The 22,642-nt window shown below is 41.7% G+C and overlaps 1 protein-coding gene across 12 annotated transcripts in view; it reads right to left on the bottom strand.

The window, feature by feature from the left end:
- Nucleotides 1-243: 243 nt before the first annotated feature.
- ARVCF (ARVCF delta catenin family member) overlaps nucleotides 244-22,642 on the bottom strand; it is a 249,036-nt gene continuing 226,637 nt past the window's right edge. For 11 of the 12 annotated variants that reach the window (XM_051634294.1, XM_051634300.1, XM_051634301.1 and 8 more), the window contains 9 exons: nucleotides 17,189-17,316; nucleotides 16,101-16,251; nucleotides 14,948-15,140; nucleotides 13,672-13,783; nucleotides 13,004-13,094; nucleotides 11,744-11,797; nucleotides 8,692-8,783; nucleotides 6,898-7,011; nucleotides 244-5,480 (listed from right to left, as the gene is read on the bottom strand). In XM_051634294.1, coding sequence (XP_051490254.1) covers nucleotides 6,910-7,011; nucleotides 8,692-8,783; nucleotides 11,744-11,797; nucleotides 13,004-13,094; nucleotides 13,672-13,783; nucleotides 14,948-15,140; nucleotides 16,101-16,251; nucleotides 17,189-17,316 — 923 coding nt within the window. In that variant the 3' untranslated portion in view covers nucleotides 244-5,480; nucleotides 6,898-6,909. The remainder of the gene's footprint in view (nucleotides 5,481-6,897; nucleotides 7,012-8,691; nucleotides 8,784-11,743; nucleotides 11,798-13,003; nucleotides 13,095-13,671; nucleotides 13,784-14,947; nucleotides 15,141-16,100; nucleotides 16,252-17,188; nucleotides 17,317-22,642) is intronic. The other variant, XM_051634298.1, reaches the window with a different exon arrangement.

Below are 22,642 nucleotides of genomic sequence, written 5' to 3' on the forward strand. Positions count from 1 at the left end.
AGATCTACTGGGTTTCATCACGCTTCATGAAGGCATGGCAGCAAGCATATGTTTAGCTGCATCAGTCTCCTCACTGATCTTCCCAACACAGATGAACCTGCCAGGGACAGGTGGTCCTCAAGAGAATTAATATCTGCCAAGGCAGAGTGCTGATCTGAGCCAGGGTTGAATAATCCCCTGCCACAGAAAACAGAAATATTTGAGGTACCTGACATAACGAAAAGATAACCAATGGCACATATATTCTTTCCAGGCATGGTTTATTGAAAACACACCAAATTGTTATCCTACATACCTGGTTTCTAACAAGCATTCTACTTGTCTGCATTATGGAAAGATCCTATAATAATAATACATTCTGTCACGGTAACATTTGTTCTATGAAAAGCATAATTCACCTTTTTTTCCTCTCCATACTTGTAAAATCAAACCATTCTAAGTGTTTCAGTTTATAGTACAGTGTAAATACAATGCAAAATCCCACCAGTCTAAACTACAGAGAGAATGTTGAGCAGTATTACAGAAAACACATTGTTGATTTTTTTTTATTCTCCTACCATGAAAATTTAAGGCACATGATAGTTACAAACACATTAGCTACTAATTACCAGTAAGCTTCTTAGTCTAGTTATTTTGTTTTTCTGAACAGTAAGAACCAGATTGACAGGCCTTGTAGTATCTGCACTATCTTCCTCCTCAACTTGGACTTGAGAACATCCTACCCTGATGCAAAACTTAAGACAGAAAAAAAAGGTTCATAATACCTTCTTGTTAAATGCACTAGATTAGCTACTGTACCAATAAATTAGAGATTTCCTCTGTCAAAGATAAGGAAAGACCGGATTTTAGGGGCATCAAATGTTTAGCAAGCAACTATACCTATATAAACACCTTCCAGACTCGTGAAAGCATGACTCCACCCCAGCAGCCCAAAACTGGCTGGAGTTATTGGCACACTGTAGTTTTCACTGAGTGGGCAGCTCGTCAGCAGAAGAGGCTATAACCACTCTGACATGCCCGTTTGGCTTCTGAAGCTTTGCTTCCTCTAAGGGTTTAAAACGTGCACCTCTCACAGGTAGCTGAGTCTACACACTCAACTTTAAGGCAAGAAACAGAAGGTAACTCATCACCTTCAATTCCATGAAACTGCTCTAGAGTGAAAACTGCTTTGTCCAGCACAATACTTGCATCCTAGAAAGCATCACCGGAAACTGCTCCTCAGGGGTGGCAAGAACTTACTCATCTACTGTAAGAAAGAAGTCACCCCTGCTTTCTTTATGTGTCACTTACAGCAAGTCAGTTCCTCGTCCCCAGGTCAGTCCCTTTTGTGATGTCTTGGCAACAGAGACAAGATTGGCTTTCCTGATACAGATACATCCAGAACCAGCATGTCTGAGCACACGAGAGTAGAACTAGGATAGGCAGTTGTTCTGCTCAGAAGACACTGAGGATCAGGACCTACAGCTGCCCAAGCCATTCCCTGGGGAGCTTTCCAAGCTGGCAACACATCCTGAGTTGTCAAGTTACACTTATGGCTAAGCTACTAAACTCCAAGACAGAAACAAGATGTCCTAAAGCCTTGCTTTCCACTCTCCTCCTTGGACTCTGCAGACAGACATACCAATCTGGGAAGCTGTAAGTGCTCACATACTCAAGAGCCAAACTTGATGCTTCTCCAGGGGAGTCTTGACACACAATGTTTTTTTTAAACCTTCACAGCTGAGTGAAGGTGCCTGGGAGATGTACAATCCACCTCCCTGGGAAGAAAATTCTGCAGTAATTACTTGCCATCACAAGTCTCCCTCTCTCCCCTATGTTATCTCAGCCCTCAAAGAGCCAACACATTTTCTCCTTCTCTTTAGCAGGAGTCTTGCAACACTATCATCTTTCCACAACCATTCCTCCCACTAGAACTTCTGCAGGTAGAAATCTCTTCTGCCTCAGCCCTTTGCTGGCAGATTCCCTCCAGTTTTCACATTGAAGCCAACAGGAAAAGAGGAGATCACATACCTCAGCCCTAAAAAGCACTGCCTGCCTTTTAGCAGGAAACTCTAGACCCTACTGCAGCTTTAGTCACACACACTGCCACTTTCCCTTCTTTACATACAGTCCCTGCTGCCAAAATACAACAATTACGAGTTCATTCACCCACATCCCAGAATAGCTCAAACAGCCAGTCACACTTGTGCCAACAAGGGGAGAGAAGTAAAGGCAGGTGTGGGCACACATCCCACCAGCGAGCTTGTGGCCATAGATAAAAAAGACATTAAATCACCAGACCTGGTTCAAAGGATCTTGGCTTTGGCCTTCAGCTCGTGGGCTGATAACACAAGGCGATAGTCTCACATGCAAGTCACTCCCCAATCCATTTTCCTTTCACCATATCCAAACAACAGTTTGGTGAGAAGAAAAAAAACACAGTAATCTAAATGATTGGTTATTGCTACATACTTGGGAATCTGTTGTTGCTGTAAGGCATGGGAAAGACAGGAATAAGATGTGATTCCCACCGAAGCCTTGGCCCATGGAGTTGGTATTTGACCTCTTGATATACTGTCCTGTGCTTTCTGCAGCAATAAACCATGTTGTCAGCTCACAACTACACCGGCTGCCATGAACACTTACACCCAGGAAAACAAAAACAGTTTGCTACAGTGACCCTGGGCAGCCAGTGCCATCCACCCTGACAGGGAGGTTTGCTTATCAGAGGGTGCAGCATCAGTACAAAAAGGACTTTTGCTTATTAAATACTCCTCAGTATTTTTAGCCCACTAATGACAGAGACCAAAGTAGATTCCAATCCAGATTTTGAGTGTCCCTGTAGTGTCCCACTGAGCATCATGGAATATCTGGTGATAGAAGGTCATGGACATAATTGCCCCCATGTCACTTCACTTCCCCCTTCCTGCAGTTTTCTCTGTTAACCTCTTGCTGGCTTCACAGTATCTGTACAATAACTAAATCACAAAGTCTTAGCAGAGACTCCTTTCAACAATCAGGTCTTTATTTTAGGTGAACTTTTGCTCAGACTCCTTTGGTAAATATATGGTTTGAAGTAGATCAGGGACAGACTGACAGCACGGCCCTTCTCTTACACTGTTCTAGTCAGCTACAAAGCAGATTCCATTGCTAATTACTGAACGTTTTTAAAAAAATCCTTTCATATACAAAAAGAATACACCAAGTACATAACCAAAAGTGATATAAAACTCTTCTGTGTAGCTCGGTTAAAAGGGTCTCTGCCTTTTGGCAGAACAAGTATGAAAAGAGCACCATTGATATAATATACAGTCAGACTATGTATCTGGTTTCATTGCCACACTTTATGTCTACACATAGAGAGACACTGTCCTGACACAAATGCAGATAATCACAGATGTATCTCTTTGCTTCCCTTGATCTGCTGAGCATCTTTGGCCCAACAGGACTCTCATGCAGGTGAAAATACAAATCTTTGCTGTCTTAATTTGCTCCAAGCAACTTTACCTTCCTCAGGATCCAGAAGTGACCACTGCAAGGTACGTGGAAGAGGAGGGTCAGAGGGAGGGTGTGAAGGAGCACATGTATCATCCACATCACTGACAGCTTCTGGCATCCGTCTGTTTCCCTGAATCAACAAATGCTTCCCTCTCCTGCAAACTACTTTACATGGTTTTATTAACCTATCCTCTGCACAACAATATATATATAGATATATAGACTTTTAATTTATTTATATATATGTATTCATGTCAAATTTTTAATATACTCAAGAAGATACAAAGCTCTTGGTACTTGCTTTTTTTAAAAATTTTTAAATTTTTTTAATAAAAATTGTAATGTTTACTATTACAGTAATATTTTGGGGGAAGAGAGGCTGTTGGATATTTCCCCTTTCTCATGACAAAGGAAACGGCAGGCACTGAAAACCCCAAATGATGTTTGCTAGATTGGAAAGTATGCTTTCCAGTCACACTGTTTTTAGGAGCTTGTTTAGAACAAAACGTGGCAATCAAAGAACAATGGCAACCAAATAAAACCAGCAGAAATCCTCTGATGCTACTAGTGAGACATTTGCTTCCTATTCTCATCTGCTGCTCTCCCACCACCAATGCCTGGAGACAATCAGTTCATGGTGTTACCAGATACCACATTTGCTAAGTACAATTTTGTGAGGTGAAAATTCCCCCTTACATGAAACAGGTCTTAGCATCTTGGAGGAGAACTGTTGCACACAGGTGATTTTCACACCAAATGAAATATGTGACAGCAAAACAGAACCAAAGGAACATAGAAATCATTATGGTGAATTAAAAAATGCCAAACCAGTTCTCTTTGTGGCATTTCTCATCAGGATCTATAGCCCAAAGCAAACACGGATCTAAAAGTGATAAATCTACCATCAAATCTAAGTGACAGACTCATCTAAAATTGTCCAAAATGAGACATCCTACAAAAAAGCTCCTATTTCTCTCCAAGTGTTAACAGCTATGGCAAAAGGAATTGTTAATCATCATCAATGAATCCAAGACTGGTACCTTTTAAAATGTAAAAGCTCCTTACTGCAATCTTTGAGAACATTAAAATAAAAAGCCAGCCAACTCCATTTCTCAGCATAGATTTCTGAACCAGGGACATTGAAGTCTTCAATAAACTGCGTTTCAGGATGTGGAAATAAACAGAGCCATTACAGAATTCAAAAGGCAGAAGTATTGTACACCAGATTATAATGATAATATAGTGCTGTGATTGATAAGCTTACTCTAAAAGCAGATTATACAGCTTGCATCAATTCTGTCAGCCACTCTCCAGTTCATCTGATCAGCATTTAATAGTTTTTGTTCTGCATTTTCTCCCTTCATTGAAATCCAATAAACCCACTCAACATTCCTGCACTTTCTGTGGAAATAATAAAGAAAAAATAAACATTTTTCAGAAAAGCTTTTAAAAACGTTAGATTCACAGTTCAAAAGAAATACCCCCAAACAAACAAAACAACAAAACAATGAGCCCCAAACCAGAAAAGTGCTATTATCTCCATGGCTACACCTATGATATTATTTCAAATATTCTGCAGTTTCTCTTTCACTCATGAAGCTGTCTTCTTTGCTGCCACCCAACCTTCACTTCTCATACTTGGCACCATCCACATGGAAGAGTCACCTAAGAATGCAACCAGCTCGATGGAGGCTTCGGTTCTCTTTTCATGCTTGCTTTCTTCTTGCAGGAATGGGATGCAGGGGGAGGTGGCGGCTATTTCTGGTGGGAATGTAAGAGAGTTAAAAAGCAAATTGTCTTGCTGTAAGGCATGGTGCTTGGGGTTGGCAATGGCAGCCAGTTGTGTTTTCTCTCCCCTCATCCTCCTGGAATCTGCAGCCTGGCCAGTGATGCAGCGCCCTCCAAATCTGAATGGCAGTGGTGACTGATGAGATAGATCCTCTGTGTCGATTCGATGTTTGTTTCTCCCCCTCAATTAAAAAAAATGTGGTTGGACTCTAGCCCTGCAAAATAAAGTCAAAACCGATTAATACCTGCAAGTAACATGACCTTGGTGATCTCCATCACCCAGTGGTAGGACAGTGACTGGAAATGCTGACCTATCCCCAGTACATGTGTTCCTTGAAGGGTAGAGCTGGGAGGAAACGAGTACAGACTTCATTTTCCAAAGTCTGTATCCCACCTGTAAGCCTTCCCTGCTCAGAGGAAGAGCTCAGGAGTGAAGCATACGGCACCACAAACTGACATTTATCTCTGCCCTCTGGCTGAGCCAACTGGGCTGACCATGCAGGGCTGACAAGCTGTGGGAAGCTAAGGGTGTCAGGGTCTGCTCCGTGGCTACGTAAGAGTACCTGGCAATGCTGGAAGACTGCTCTGGGCAGGTGCTGCCAACCTAGGAACAGAAGTAATCTGGAAACACTTAGCATGTATACCAGATTCTTCAAAGAAGGAGGGGAATAAAAAAAAACACACAACACCACCAACCAAAAACATAGAGGAGTTTTCTTTGACAGCAATGCAAATGATTTCTATGTAAAATTATGGGGGTGGATGATGTTCCATGTTTTGGAATTTGGGCCTTTAAAGGCCTATTGTCCACTCCAATGGGAAAGCTGCCCAGGGCCTTCAGGACAGTTAGTGAAATTTTCCTTTAGTCATAGCCAAGGGCACAAAACTTGCTGTTCTAAACATAGCATCAGACGTGATGGAGTCCCAGAAGGTGTAACTGGGGTAGAGGGCTGTCTAGCAAGACAGCAGGAGACACATTAGCAGTGACAGGAGTGAAGAAAGGCCAGTGAGGCACTTGGCATGTGGTAAAGGCAGAGAACCAGAAAGTGACAAAAAAGCACCTTTCTTTATTGGTGGAGAAAAAAAAAAGGAATTGAGAAATAGGAGTTGAGGGTCAATGTTTATTGTGCAACCACCATCATCCCTCTTTGCAAGTAACTTGTGTACAGGCAGCAGCTTTCCTGCAGATGGGCAGGGCTGTATCATTCACTGGAATCTTGGAGGGCATCCATGAATAGTCAAGGATATATTTTCATTAAGTCTCAGTCTAATCCTTATGATGAACATCATAAGGGGAAAAAATATGGTTAGAAGCAGGAACAAACTACTAAAATTCATTCCTGTGGCCTAACAGAAGAAATCTTTCACATTTCACCTGACAACCAATCATTCATTATATTAATTTTCTGCCTGTTTATTTGACAGGTTATTTTTTAATCAAAGAGTGGTGTTTGATTACATTTCATTAAATATACTCTGAATAATATAAACACCCCTTTCTTCTCAAATGCGTTTTCATTTTTTTGCTGAAAAGACCCAGTTAGCAGTTAGCCTTGAGGAGGTTCCACAGCGATACAGACCATGCATGAGACAAGTTAATCACTAGCACCAATTACTATTAAAAGGACCTACCATGCATGCAAATTAGACCCAGGAGTCAACAGGCTGAGGTTTAATGTCACGGGCATCCACCAGATTCACCGAAGCCCTGTTACTCCTGTTAATGTTTTTCCTATTTGTGTCATTCTGCAGCACAGAGTGAGGAGTTAAAAGCAAAACAGAGCGGATTAATCAAACAAAACCACCAAACAAATCAGCTTAAAGGAGCACAAGGGAAAATTAGTGGTAGAGAAAGAAAAAGATCAGCAGACACGGTAGTGACAAAAGCACCTGCAACAGCCAGAAGGCTGCACTACCCTGCCATCAGTCACAGCTCTTGGGCCCTCTTGAGCCCCAGAGCCACGGTTATCAAGGAGTTCACAAGCCAGGAGATCCCACATTTCTCTTTCACAGCACAGGGAGGAGGACAAGTAGCCCCAGCTGAGGGCACAGCAGCATGTACCTTTGATGTGGTACAAGAGTTCAGGTTCCCCTCTGCCCTTAACACCAAGAGGCAGCACAGACTATAGGAGACACTGTCAAGGTAAAGTATCTTTTCTCATGAAAGCAAAGCACCATAAGATGGTAAAAAACCCTGGGCTTTGCTTTACTTCAGACATATGCTGGAGTTTGGGCTGCTTGATGTGATTGTAATGGTTGTATCAGACACTTCAATGAATTCTGAGCAGCAAAAATAACTTTTTGTTAAAAAAGTCCAACTGGACTGAAGCCATTCTCCGTGGTCTACCTTCAGGGAAAGGCAGGACAGCAGGAAATGAATGGCCAGGCAAGGTAATACAGTTAGACTGATGAAGCAGGACATCTTCCTAATTCATAAACTGTGGACATATTCTTCCTCCAAATGACATTTTTATCTCCCTTGTTCAATAGTAGTGGGTTTTCCTTTCAACTGACTGAAGTTTCATTGTTTCCACTGAACATGAATCACCTGGATTTTCCAGTATTATCAGCAGTGTGCTGAAGTTTATTAAGAACAGCCTTCTGCAGACTGTCTTCTGCCACTGTGTTGTTTCATTGAATCCTCCTCTTCCTCCACTTTCTCCTTAAAATTACTTCCCCAGAGGAAAACAAGTTTGTTATGAGGCCACAGAGAACTGATGGCCACAGCATTAAGTGACTTTTAAAAGGGTCTACTGAAAAGGTATAACAATGCAACAGAAATTACACAGAGCCTACTAAGCCACACTTGCATACAACCCACAATACAAAGAGCTTTGTGAAGCAATATTTTTTTGTGTTCTTATAAAGTTGTCTACATTTGTTTTGAGAAGGCACACACATAACTGCATGTCTCTCCCTCCCTCTGCCCATGTCCATTGTTCACCATCAGGATTGTGTATGAGTGTTAGGGAAACAACTGCTTTTCCCCACACCGCACAGGCACATGAGCTCACACCTACTTCTTATGGTGAAAACAGCAGAGCAGTGTGACAGGCTGGAGTGGCTATTCTTGGCACCAAGTCTGAGCACTTTTGCACACTTTAGGGCTTGGGAATGTTGCCTGGACGAGGCTGACAAGCACAAACTCTTGCTATTTTTACACCCTCATCCATTTACAAGAATACAGTGAGTGTTTGCATTTGATCCTGCACTGGAAAGCAGAATTTTGGTTTTACTTCTAGTGAGCCAAGCATTAAGTTACAAAATGGTCCCTGTATCTAAAAAAAAAAAAAAAAAAAAAAGAAAAAGAAAAAGAGCCCTTTACAGCCCCCTGGTGAGTAACTACTCTGTATTTCTTGCTGAGGACACTAGGCTTTCTTTCTCCTAAAGGCACTAACTAGCATTTAGCAGTAAGAGGAAGCTCACTTTTAAAGGTTCTTTCTCTGAGGCATCTCCTGTGTTATCACTGGTCTTGTATTTGCGCTCCTTCTCCCGGTGATCGATGGTGGAGTAGCCATCTGAGAAGAAGTAACAGGACAGTCAGGCACAAAGCACAAGGAAGAGCAGAACCAGAGCTGATGCCAGAAGAACTCCTTAGCAAAGAAACAGGAAAATAAACCATCACAACCCAGAGATGCTGGGAGCCTGCTTTTCACATGCTCTCCAGCTCTGAAATTTCATTTTTACCAGCTTCAAGCCAAAGAGAAAAGCCCTCTTTTCCCATCACTGCCAGATGCTGGCACTCATTAGCGAGCACTGGTTTTGTCCCAGCCTGCTGCAGTTTTTAGTGTGCCCAGAGAGAGCAGTAAGTTGTCATCTCACATGCTGTGGCTATCAAGCTCCAAATTCAGCCGAAATCTTACGTTCCTTGCTTAGCAGCCTGATTAATTGGCTGTGTTCATTCTCGAAATGCTCTGCAGCATGTTCCCATTCTTCCTGAGCCTGACTAGTAGCAAGACATGACAATAATTTGGAAGAGTCCCTTTCAGAGCACAGATAAAAAGGGCTTGTCGAGTTGGAAGAAATCTTGCTGCAAACCCTGCTGTGCTTGGACTGTCTTTCATTACAAAGTAGCACCTGTTGGTGCTTTTTCTCCTGACAACTAGGAAACAATATGGAAGTGTGATGAACACAAGGAAGGAAAGTGGGAGACGGTTTTATAAAGAAATGGCTCTAATTATTTCAGAACCTTAGCTTTGAATCATTGTCAGCCAATGCAAACCTCAATTTATTTTCCTGATGCATCAGATTTCCCTCATTATCAGTGACAAATAGATCCTCTTCGGGTCTGCTTTGACATCATTGTAATCTGGAGTAAATGACACTCAAATTTATAGCTCCCTGTAGGCTTTTGTTTTCCTCTGTGTAACCAAGGGATCATTCATGTTTTCATGGCCTGACAAACTGGGTCCTTAGAATACACAAAAAGGTTTTACATAAACTACCAACACGCTCCTCTCTTGGTTTATTACTTGGCTGCAACAGGTCATTAAGAAGAAGTCAGTCATGTGCTTTGTGGGGTTCCCATGGCATAGACTGTTTGCCCACATGACAGAAGCACAGGCAGCTGAAGTGACTTGTACCAAACACAGGCACAGAGCAGGGCCCCACAGCAGGTTTATGCTGGCACAGCCAGCTTAAGTTTTAGAAGAGTTGTAGTTTTCCTATTGTGTCTCACAAATTAAAGTGCACAAAGCCTTGCAACAAGCACCTGAAGTAGCACGTATTTATGACATCATGGACAGCAAGAGATTTTTTTAACCACACCACCTAAAAATAACTGAAGCATTTTTTTGAGTTATACAGGTAGTACACAACTCTTAAAGCATGGAAATAACTGACGCACAGAGCTTTACTTACAATTATTTGTTGGCAATGAAGATGCCTAACATTCTTGGCTATCCCTTTTGAAGAAAAAAGAAAAAAAACCCTGAAGGTCTACCAGCTGCAGCCATACCCAGCCAGTGTTTGTGGAGGAACACATGACCAACAATTCCCTTTCAAGTGACAGACATGAATACTGCCAGTAAGTCAAATCCTAATCTAAAGATTCATCATTTATTTAGGAGTAAGTAGTTCACAAAGGTATTTCAAGGATGGAAACATGCCAACATCCAAAAAAAAAAAAAAAATCAAACTCACAACAACTAAGCAGTAGCTTTTTACAATCTAATATTAATTACACTCACAATGATGTAATGTATTACTTCACATTTTTGTAGTGCCATCATCATGAGTGATTCACAAACATTTTTTAAATTAATTGTCAAGATCTTTAACCTGCCCCCAAGAAAGCAACAGCTACTAAGTGAAGTATGGCAGCTGAGATACTGCTCAGGGAGCAAAGTCAAAAGTAAGGACTATAATCACAAAAAATTAAAAGCACAACAGATCTTTAATACTATTAAAATAAATAAATAAATAACCCCCCCATGCTTAGCCAGGACAGCTGCAAAAGGAAAATCAGGCTTTTGCACACTGGCAGTAATCTAAGAACAAAGAACAGTCAAGAACTTTATTCTTCATATCTAAGTTCCAACATATTTTACAATTGACACCGTCAGCCTAGTGTTGTGTGCAGCACTGTTAGCGTGCAGACCACACATCAGCACTAACAGACTGTGTTTCTAAAATCCACACACTGTGCTGTGTCTCTGTCAAGATAAGCAGCAGCAGAGATAGGAAGTTCACTATTTGACCTAATAAAATGAGAAATATCTTGAAGAAGGCTGCATCAGACAAGTAATACCTCAATGCTCCAAGGACCACAGCTCCCCAAGAAAATTAGGAAGTACTTCTCCTATGTTTCAAGTTCATTCTAAAAAGTGATCAGAATTAACCCTGTTTCTGTGGCATAAAGGAGACCTATACAGATCTTACTGCTCCAAGGTCTAAGTGCATTATTCCAAGTTAATACAACCCACTGTATACACAGAAGTTGTATGGGTTAATAGAGGTGCATCCCATTCTTGACTTGTTTATTCTTCTCTATCAACTTTCTGCTTCTTGTCCTCTGTATCACTTCACTGACTATTCCCCATTCACTCTGCAGCAATATTTTAATGTCTTCACGAACTACAGGACCAAATGCCTGCTGAGTCCATCCACACCCTCACACAGCTCTCAACTTACAAAGATCAAAGCTCAGGACCCATTATGTGCTTAATGTAGTGGAGAAATTAGTGTGCACACTCTACACATATTTAAAAGTGGGAGGTGTCCCTGCCCAGGGCAGTGTGATTGGAACTAGATGATCTTTAAGGTCTCTTTCAACCCAAACCATTCTATGAATCTAAAAGAAAAGAAGGAAAACAAAACAAAAAGACAAGGACCTATCTTTTGTAAGGTAATGTTGCATTCTGAAATGTCAGCTTTACTCATCTGAGAGAATATCACCTAGAGAAACAGTTGAACTTTCCAATGAGTGACAGTACACTCTATTGAAACAGACACAGGTTTGATCTATGGCTGAATTTACCTGGGCCAAGTTCATCCATAGGTATCATATCACGACTCCCAGCCTTCTCATTATCTGCAAAGCAGAAACATTGGAATGACTTGAGTTACATTTGCTTTTCTCAGCACCCGGCATTTTTAGATTAGTCACAGGACTAGCGAGATCCATAAAGTATAGAATGCAGAGACTATTGTAAAAAAACCACCAAACAAAAAACCTAAACTATTCAAGCGTTATCCACTCAAAAAGGGAAGTTTGATTTTAGCTCTCCGAAGAGCACATGTAATCCTTGTATTTTCAGCTTTGGCACTGTAATACAAAGGTCCCTCTCTCCAAGATAACAGAAACCACAGTTCTGCTCTGGACTACCTACTGCTATTAACAAGCTTCTCTCTGGTCTCTCCAGAATAGAGAGAAAGAAAATCAGTAAGGGTGCAGCTTCACAAGGCACACAATCCAATCTAGCAGCCTGCTGAGCCAACAGAAAAGCTAACAGAAAGCTAACCCTCAAAGAAAACAGTAAGTTTATTGTCAGATCAGCAAACTGGTCCAAGTCATCCTCTGCATAATCTGCCAGATTTGATTAGACAGGGAAGGTGAAGACAGGCAAGGCACTGTGGGGCTGACTCTTATGCAGTTAAACCAAGCAAAGCACAATACGGCAAACTCTGCTGCAGCAGACAAAATATTTCTGAGGAGAAATTTTGGTATCTGAGCACTAGAAACTAGAACCAGATTCAGAGAGAAAGCAATCACAATGAAACTAAAGCTGGACCTACACCACTGCTGGTATGGCTGCATCAGGCGTCATGTAAAAGGCCAGACAGGTTTAAGCAAGTGTGTGGCTAAACCATTCCCAATGAAAAAGATGGCACAGCAGGAAATGTGCCAAACCAGGCACGTTTATTTAGAAAGGAAAAGACTCCAGTACTGAGTAGGAGTAAGGTCAAGCCCACTGCTTGGCTGAAGGCAAGACTTATTAAATTTATAACACTGTCAAACAAGGCTGTTCTCTTTTGAAGTTCCAGCTCACTTCTGTCCCAGATTCTCCCAGGAAGATTTGTTTATGTTGCATGCAAGTTGAGAAAACTTCAGTCATGTACACTTCACAGGGGGAGGAACACTGTTCCTATCCAGGTAACAGGACTGATCGTTTGGGGCTGTAGGGTAAAAACTATCACACAAATAACACATTTTTACTCCCTCATGCCATAACACAGATGTGACAAATCCAGAAAACAAGCAAGCAAAGCACAATAGAAGAATCGATAAAGAGCAGACCTTGACTTTTATCCACCAGAGGCAGAGTGCTGTCGTCATAGCCAGACCTGCCAGCAGTACCTTTGGAACTCTTTGGAGTTGCAGAAACAGACTACAAGGCAATCACATCATAATAACAATAATCACATACACATGAAATTGCTACTAAGGGAAACAGAACAAGAAAAATAAACAAGCCAACAGTATGGAGACAGTATGGAATGCTGCTAAGTCCCCCTTCTGTTGATAACATGGCACTGGAATATTTTTTATTTTCATATACATTTGTTGGTGGAGTTTTTTCATGTTATCTAAATTACAGCATTGGTTGGTCTGTAAAAGAAGCAAGTCCTTTGCAGAAGGAAACATGAGGAGGCTCATATCAAGAACAGACATGAGACAACTGAAACAAGACAAGGTAATTCTTCCTCCCATAAAAAGCATGAGCATTTGGCCTATGGGAGGTGGCATACTTCTAAAACCTGAAAAGATGCATTTCACAGATCACTGAAAACATACCCAGCCAGTACACGTATAATGCTGTGACTGAACAGGTAACAATACATTGTTCTGTCACCTGAAAGAACAGAACCAAAGCCCACAATCTATCAGACTGTAAGACTGGACTAAGTTAGAACATCTTCCACTCAGTAATTTCCATAACTACATCTAAGATCCATCATCTTTACCTGGAAGTGTGACTTGTTCCACCCATCTTTCTGCAGGGCATTTCGTAGTTCTTTGTAGCTCCAGATCATCTGAAGAACGTGAGATGCTGCTTTTGTTTCTCTGGGAGACTGGCTGATTAGCAAAATACAATTACAGTTTAAGTATCCAGCAATATAAGACTGTTCGTATGTTGAGCTCTTTGCACCAAACAATATCCAGGAGACACCCTGGTACTCCATACAGCTATTGTTTGAACCTATAAGCTATAGGATATATGTGAAATCCTTCAGTGACTTCTTCATATCTGGAGGTAACTGCTGACAAAAGCAAATGCAAACAAATTGTACATTGTGCAATGTCTGGATTTTCACATAAAATTGCTGAGCAAGCACCGAGGCCAGGGTGACCCTTTTCTCTTGTAGCTTTTGTCTTGTCACCCACAAAAAAAGAGATGGGATTCCATTCTGCCTGGATTTATAGGGAAAAAAACCAAAACAAATCACAACAGAAGTTCTAAGCCACCTCTCAAACCTTCACTCCAGCTTACATATATTCCTCAAGCCAGTGAAATTGTTTTATGGTTTACAAAAGAATTCAGGTCAGCAAAAAATAAGCTATTTTTAAACAGAAAATGAAATTTTCTGCATTCCTTACTAAGTTAGTTACATGAGCACCCTCTATAAAATAACAGGGGCTAGATTCTTGGTTGGATCCCATTGTTGGGCTGCAGTGCTACCGAATAAGTCTTCAGCTACTCTCCCAAAAGTTTGCTGAAAACACACCTATTCCCTCTATCTGGCTGAGCTATAAGAAACGAACTTTAAAGCAGTCAGAACAGTTTTCAACAGAACAGCAGAGTGAATATTCGTCAGTTCAAATTACCACCACCAGCCCTTCGGTTACTGCACAGAGTGATTCCTGCACATCGTTAACTGTTTCACTTACTAGAAACAGATGTAACGACTGGCATTCCAAGAATGGAAAAGGCCTCCCCACTCTAAAAACACAGATCATGGTTTCACTGCAAACAATGTCTGCTAAATGCATACATGGTGCTAAGATGTATCTGACAGGAGAGCATGTCTTAACATGACTGCAGTGACTAACTCAATTAACTTTTTGTTGTTTAATAAAGTCAACCTATTAAAGGTGCTGACTGTTTTTACTGTGTATATATTAATTGTTCTGAAAGGCTAGGATGCTTGAATACTTTCACAAAACAAAAGCTGTTTTTCACAGTGACATTTTCATGTTTGCAGTGAGTTCTTATGCCTTTTGCTTTCAACTGTCACTTACCTTGACTTGCTGATAGCAACCAGCTTCTGAATGCCCTGTGTCTGGATCAGAGACCTTGCATTTTCTGAGCTGTCAGTAATGATTTCATGGATGGTGTTCAGCACCGCAACCACCGTATCCTCTTCCAGGTTCTTTGCAGATCTCTGCTGCCTGCTGGGCAAATTTCTTACCAGCTCACCCATGGCATAACTACCTAGATAAGGGAAGAGATACCCATTAGTCAGTCCTAATAATAATTTCGGCTCCCCATCCTGAATGATAAAACTCAAGGGTGTTTGCCAGGTCAAAAAACTTTATAATGCACGAGTTTTGAACGTCAAGACTGAATCCCAACAGTGATTTAAGGTGATCAAGAGCTGGTACCCAAGACAAACTCCTTCATCATTAACATTAAAAGGTATTGAATGGAAAAAAATACCCCTGTTTTTACTGAGAATTTTACATCCAGCATCTATCATACTTTGCAATGCCTAAGGCAAAAAGCATCCAGTAGCTGCTGCTAATGCCACATATTCATGCTAATACAAGCACATGGCTCACTCAACTTAGCCTTGTAATGGGCCTTCTGGGGCCAGGTGTGCAGCCATGCATTTATTAACCTTCCTCCAGCAAAGGTAAGACTATTTCCTCCTGGGTGCATTTAGCCTTCTCAGTGTATAGCACAGGAGAAAAAACAAGGAGTCCAGAGTTTATCACTCCCAGGTGTCTGTCTGTACCATTTGCCTAGCTACACCTCTGAACTATTGAAAAAAGAAGAACCTGATGTATTAAGGCAGAATCCCACTCTGCTATTTGTTATTATCAACTTGGATAATGGCCCTGAATGTGTGACCAATGTTCCCTGGCCTAATGAGGTTATAGACAATATACAAGAAACCCCTTAACCCATCAGCTCTTCTGCACACCTACACACACTGCCCTCTCCTCCAAAAGTCTACATGTTTTACTCCCGAGTTAAGAGATTTCCCCTCAAGCTATGGCTTGTTTGAATAGTATGGAAACACATGCTGAGATGACAGCCCTTCACTCGGTGGCTACAGAGTAATCTTGGGTAGATGGAAACAACATAGAAACCAAACCCTAAGCACAAGTGAGGTGTGGTCTCTCAAGGCTATTAAAGATCTCAGCCTGGTTAGAAAAGTTCAGAAGATACCTATAAGGTCCTTATTGCGACGATCCATGGAGAGGTTTCTCAGAGCAATTGACACAGCCCTCACAACCTTGTCAGAGTCAGACTGGAGCAGCTCCACTAGCACTGGTAAGCCTCTCTCCTTCCGCACTGTTGCACGGATGTACGTGGACCACTGATCAGAACACACAAGGGAAAAGACAACACAAAGTATTGAGTTCACATACCTGCCCTTTCGTTGCCCCCGGCTTTTCTTTTCAGTGCTGTAATTTAATTTTTTTCCTGCAAAGACTAGTTAAGTTGCGTGTGCTGATGCACCTATAACTTAACTCATCATTCATCAAGTACCAGGGAAGAAAGGATGTGGAAGTTCATCCTACAGCTCACCAAGCTGCTGGGGAAAGAGGACAGAAATAGAAGCAAGAAGCATCACCCGCCAGCATCTGTACTGTACACACCTCAGTGTGAAAACACATTCCTCTGGATTAGGAAAAAAGAGGTCATTTGGAAGTAAAAGCATAGCATCCAAAGTATTTATTATTTTGCCTCACCTCCAATTTAATGCTTTTATTCTGCTTCATTATTGACTTTAAAATAAATTGTATTCAAGACAGCTGTGAAACACCACCCTGCTGATCCTCAGTCCCACTTTGCCATGTGGCTTTAGAAGTGGTCAGGCTAGCCTCTGAGAGCTGCCTGGCTGGTGCTGGGGAAGCTTCAGGGGGGGGATCAGAGGACACTCTGGAGTGCAGTTTCCTGAGCAGTCTGACAATCCAAAGAATTAAGTATTCAAGACACTTAACCATCTAAACAACAGGCTTTTCTGAAAGGATGCAGCAATGGTTAAATGGTTTACTAACTGCTCATGGCTAAATTGTCATGAGATCAGTGACACTTCCAATATGTAAATACCACCTGTCCAGAAAATTGAAAACATCTTATGTGGGCAAAAAAGAGGAAAATAATTTCTTTGGAGTTTCCAAGTTTCCATCTCCTTCCTTTTTAAAGGAGATGAAAACACACAAAGTAACAGCGCACTTAAAATGGGACATAGCTTTGTTCTTTACTTACACAAGGGAAACAAAAGACACTAAAGAGAAGACTGCACTCACCATCCAGTTGCCAGCACTGAGATTCTGCAAAGCCCCTGCTGCAGCTTCCAGAGTGTTGAAGTTCTGACTTTCGGTGAGGATGGAGAGGTACAGTCGGACCACATCTGGTTGGTAAAGTAATTCAAAGCCTGCAGGTGGGGGAAGAGGAGAACAGAAGCAAGAGAAGCAGAGAAGGCAATGTATGAAAAAATATATAACGTGCCTTAATTAATCACATATGAGTACAGCCCAGAGAAAGCTACACCTCAGAAAGAAGGACTTCTGCCATTTTTGGGACGTCTTATCCATAGTTGTTGAAAATGGTAGACATAGAAACTCCTGTACAGGACACCTGCCTGGGCTGAAGTCCCTTTGCTTGTTTTCAGGTTGACAATTCTTTCTGAAATCTGTGCCATGCTCTGTACGGCCCAGCAGGCCGAGTACATGTGTAATAACAAGGTGACAAGGGACAATTTTTTGTCTGCAACAATTCTTAACATGCATCTGTAGACTGGATTTGCAAATTCACTGGCACTCCTGTTTACATCAAATCTATCTTAATCTCAGTGCCTTTACAGACACAGCAACAGGACCAAAGACAGTTAGCTACTCAATCACATCAACCACCCCCTTCTCACACTTAGCTGACAAAAGAAAGGTGCAAGATGTCAAAGTGACCAGAATCCCCAACTGGTAGGGAGGGGTGCTGACTCCAGTTCAAATATTGGGTAAAGAAAGGAGGTTTTAGGCAAGAACTGCATCATTCCAAGTTGTTAAATATTTTGATATAACACTACTCACAAACACAGACCACATTAACACCCCCTGGATATACAGAGCTTATTTATCCCACTGAAAGCAAGAAAACATTTCATCAGCCAAAGGTTTCTTTGCTCCATACCAAAAAACTGATCTATGCATGAGCATCCATGAGCTCCCACATGCTAGTTCATACTTTCCCTGCTCAACTTCTCACACACATCCCAGCACGCTTGCATTCTTCTCAAAGGACTGGACAGTTAATCTGTTCCACGTCTGTGATTGGTTTTAATGCCACCACTTGCTTGCTACATGACACCCCACAGATATGTGCATGCCATAGCAGATGGCAATCCCCAAAGGCATCCCTACCACTTACTTTCCTCTTCTCCAATGTCCTCTCCTTGCATTGGGATCACTGACCTCTATATTGAATGCTGAGAAAAACTGTAGTAACTTAATATATAAAGCATGAACACTTGTAGAGATGTTCTCCAGTCCTCAAACACGTTTGTGATTACCTGACTCCAAGATGACCTTCATATCACCTTCCTCTACCACTTCAGAAGGTGAATTAGCAATCTAAGAACTCCTCAAGAAAATACACTGCTACCTGATTAAGTGAACGGTATTCCTTTCCTGAACACTAATACTTAAAAAAACCTCTGAGGATAGCTTGCTGACACTATTATTTTAAGGAAGCTTTGCTGAAATGTACAGCAGACCAGCAAAAAAGATACGAAGGCAGGTTCATTAACAGATAATATTAATACACAACATTCACTGCTTCTGTATTTGAGTTCAGACTGGCCTGTGGTTGAATAGTATGCACTTGTTCAGACAGTCCTCTCTGATAGCTTTGTTTTAAAGTGCCAAATTGTAATTTCAACATCCTTGAAAACAGCCCCACACATTCACCCTCCCATTTTATAAGTGCAGTCTACAATGTGCCCCTTCTGTCAGTCTGTATGTTCCCTTTTGGTTGGACACTTCCTTTTTCACAGCACCTCATTGTCTACGAATACTAAGATGCAACAACCCTCTCACCTCTGCTGCTTCCCTCCTGTGGGCAGAGCTTCATTCCAGTCACACACCTCCCACCCTTCTGTCATGACTGTCCTTCATGCACGAAAGCCTCTCCTTTTTCCTACTTATTTATAAGAGCATTTAAAAAATGTCTTCACCTTCTCTCTTCAATAATGCAGAGCATTTCCTCTATCAATTATTAGTACATTTCTCCTTTAAGGCATAACCCCTTAGCCAGTTTGGTGGATGAATCCCACCTCATGCTACACATCCCCCTGTCCAACTCCATTTATGCCTCTGCCCCATGAGCATCTGTTTCAAACAGAGTTACCAAGTGCTACACGCCATGCATGGCTCTGCCCTCCCTCGCATCTCCCCCTTCCCCTCACCTGCTGCAGGCTTCCAGCACTGCAGCACGTCTCTGTCAGCCTGGCTGTGCCAGAAAAAGGCAGCAGGAGTTGCTAAAGTGAAGTATTACAAATGTTCCTCCCTGGATGGCTGCTCATTAGCAGAGATGAGAACCTAACAGTGAGAAAGTTCCTGCTGAACCGGAGGGTTTTTCCCTCCTTGACAGCAAGCTGACACATTTCATAAGCATTATAGTCCTTTAAAAAGAAACAAATAAGTTTTATATTTTCTCCATCTGCCTCCTGTCCTAATGAATCCAGCTCTGCTATTTATAGGATGCAATTTGTCTGAATTATTATAAATATCCTTCCAGTGTTGTGTGGAGGCCTTGCACATTTTCCCATGAAGCGCTCGAAGCATGTTCCTGGGAAGCACAGCTGGTCTCACCTCCATTAAGCACCTGCTTCTCTTCAAAACCTATTTCCTTAATTTCAAGATGATCTTAATTATTTTTTCAGGTAATGCTACTTTTGTACAATATGCAGCTAATTGCTTATTTCCATTTTTAAAATGGAAATGAGAAAAGAGGGTCATTAGTGATAAGGTAATACATCAAACGAGAAAAGCATCCACTGTTTTTCTTTTTCTTTAAAAGGCCATTTTAATTAAAGCCCAGGTTCAGCACTGCCCTTAAAAAGAGAATTTCTCTCAGAATGAGACTTCTCCAACGGTTACGGATTTGTGCTGAGTTGCAATCTACACCATTTCCTCCTGGAAAAGCATGAGGATAAGTCATTTATTGCCTTTTTTTTTTTTTCCTTGCAGAAAGTAGTAAACAAGATCACTGTATTAGCTTTTGCCTTGGACACTGATGTCATTGTGTCAGACATTTTACAGCATCTAAGCACTCCCCCCAGCTAATGGCATAAATGTGTACACAAAGTCCACATTAGACTCATCTTCACCAACATGCAGTAGTCTCATCTTTGTGAAAAAAGGAAGATGAGTTTCTTTGCAGCAGATTTGCTCAAAACTGGCAACTGGATTTGTTCTGCGTGAAGTTCACACTACCAGGAGGTGCCAAGTGATTTATCCTTTATTTGCCCACAGAGCAGTGACAGCACAGACAACAATTTCAATCCTGAATGGAAAACACCTGAGGAATTAACTGGGGGTTATTATCCATCTCAATCCATTCAACCCTCAGTCCCTGTGCTGAGAATGATGCAGCAGTTCCTGGATTATCTCCTCCACAAACCTATTTGCTTTCATCTTGGCAATGCTGATCCTGTGCCTATACTTAGCTACATTCTGGCAATAACATAAAACACTGCACCAGGTGCCTATCTCTGATATGCCAGCTTAATCCCAAATTCAGACAACTCTCTTTAGAGCAATGTTGCCAAATCTCTTCCCCTTCACTATCCATCCCATTTAGGATTTATTCTCCCCCCTACAGGCATGGGAAGTCATACACACTTGGATACTGTCAGATGAGAGTTCTGCTGTAGCAGAAATGTGTTACTTCATTTTCTACCCATACGAAAAACTCTGGGTTGCTGTTTGAAGAGAGAGCCACATTTCATATGAAGCTAGAAGGAAGCTGGCAACACTGTAGGAAAAATGAAAAGACTCTTAACCCCAGGAAAAAAAAAATAAAAATCCCTAAACCAAACTCTGATAGCTCCTCATTCTTATAGTGCCCACAGCACATTCACATTAGTGTTTTTATTCAGACCACTTTTGAAGAGAATTTCCCACTTACTGTGCTTTGACTCCAAATACAGAGAAGTGGCAGCACCACTGGGACTCCCTTTTGGGATGAAACTAAACCAAGAGATGCATTCCAGGACCACACCAAAGGTGTGCTGACCAGGAATGGAAGTACAAGAGCTTGAACCAAGCCGCTGCACTTGCTAACGTGGCCCTCCGCTGTGCGGCCAGCCCAGAGCAGAAGTGACAGCAGCCGGCAGAGGGAGCGAGAGGAGCCCGAACCGCAACTTCCCTGCAAGGTCATGCACTAGCAGAGTAAGAGGAACTAGAAATCTACGAAACAGGAGGGGGGGAAAAAAAAAAAAAAAAAAGAGAGAGAAAGAATAAAACTAAAGAATCAGGTAAAGAAAGGAACAATTTGATTCTGCAGGAAAGAAAAGCTCCATGGATCTTGACTCCTGCCCTCTGCTGACAACTGGCTGGTAACTTCATTACAGTCTGTGTAGTTCATTGTTTGCAAGTTAAACAGTTGTAAACCAGAATTTGGAATTATTTGCTACAGAAACGTTTGCAGACCATGTAAGCAGCAAATCAGTCCAGCAATTCCTCCCCTTTCAGGAACTCCTCACCCCACAGTATGGTTTTATAGTAGGTTGCATGAAAAACCCCGTAGAAGGCAGGGGGGAGACAGCTGGTTACTTTTACAAAAACAGTAATCAGATCCTTAAAAACACGACCCAACGGCTCCATTCCATCTGTATGCTGGGCTTCAGCACCCGGTGCACAAAGCAGCTTGAATGCCAACATAAACTTGCAAGATGCTTCTAATTGAAAGGCTTAACAGTAGCAAAACGCAGCCAGCTCCAACAGAGCCAAATGCTTGGCATAATCGATGGAGAATGCAGCTCGATGCAGATACATGTAGAATACTGAGTGTCATACAACAGAAGCAATAGCAAACTTCTGCAATGAAGAAGAAATAATAGGTGGAAAGTTCTGAATAGTCCCTATAGCTTTCACCTCAAGGTACCACACAAGTCAGGACAGGTATTACACTTACTGCAGAGACTCAATCATGACTGCAGCAGTCACCACTCAGCTGGAGCTCTGAAGATAGCAAGAACAGCCTTTGAATAGTATTGAAAAGAACAACCAGAATAATATGGGACACATGAGACTCAAATCAGGCTTGAGGGAATGTTTAAGATGAGTTCTGCTATTTAGAAAATGAACAGCATAGTGTGTGACCTTTCTAACTAATCTACTAAGTCACACACATTTCTAAAATTATGTAAACTCTTCCCATCTTACCACATACTCCCACAATGAAAGAAGCCATGGCACGCTAGTTAAAAAGGGAAGCAAGCAACCCCCCACTCCAAAGGATGTAACAGGAATGTTACCAGCACTATCAAGCTTGGAGTTATGCAAAAACACAACACAAAGAACTAAGCTGACTGCAGTGAAGGCAGACAGGCAGCAAGGAAATAAAATAAGAGGGGCAAGGAAGTGCAGGAGAAATAAGGATGCCTGGGAAAGCAAACTGCCTTTTCTTATTTCTATTATTCTTTGCACTTCTCAAGCTCCACAAGCTGTCATCAAAGTTACTTCTCTTACAGAGAGTGCTTT

Source organism: Apus apus, chromosome 16 (assembly GCF_020740795.1).
Source record: "Apus apus isolate bApuApu2 chromosome 16, bApuApu2.pri.cur, whole genome shotgun sequence".
In the NCBI taxonomy this organism is placed as follows: Eukaryota; Metazoa; Chordata; class Aves; order Apodiformes; family Apodidae; genus Apus; species Apus apus.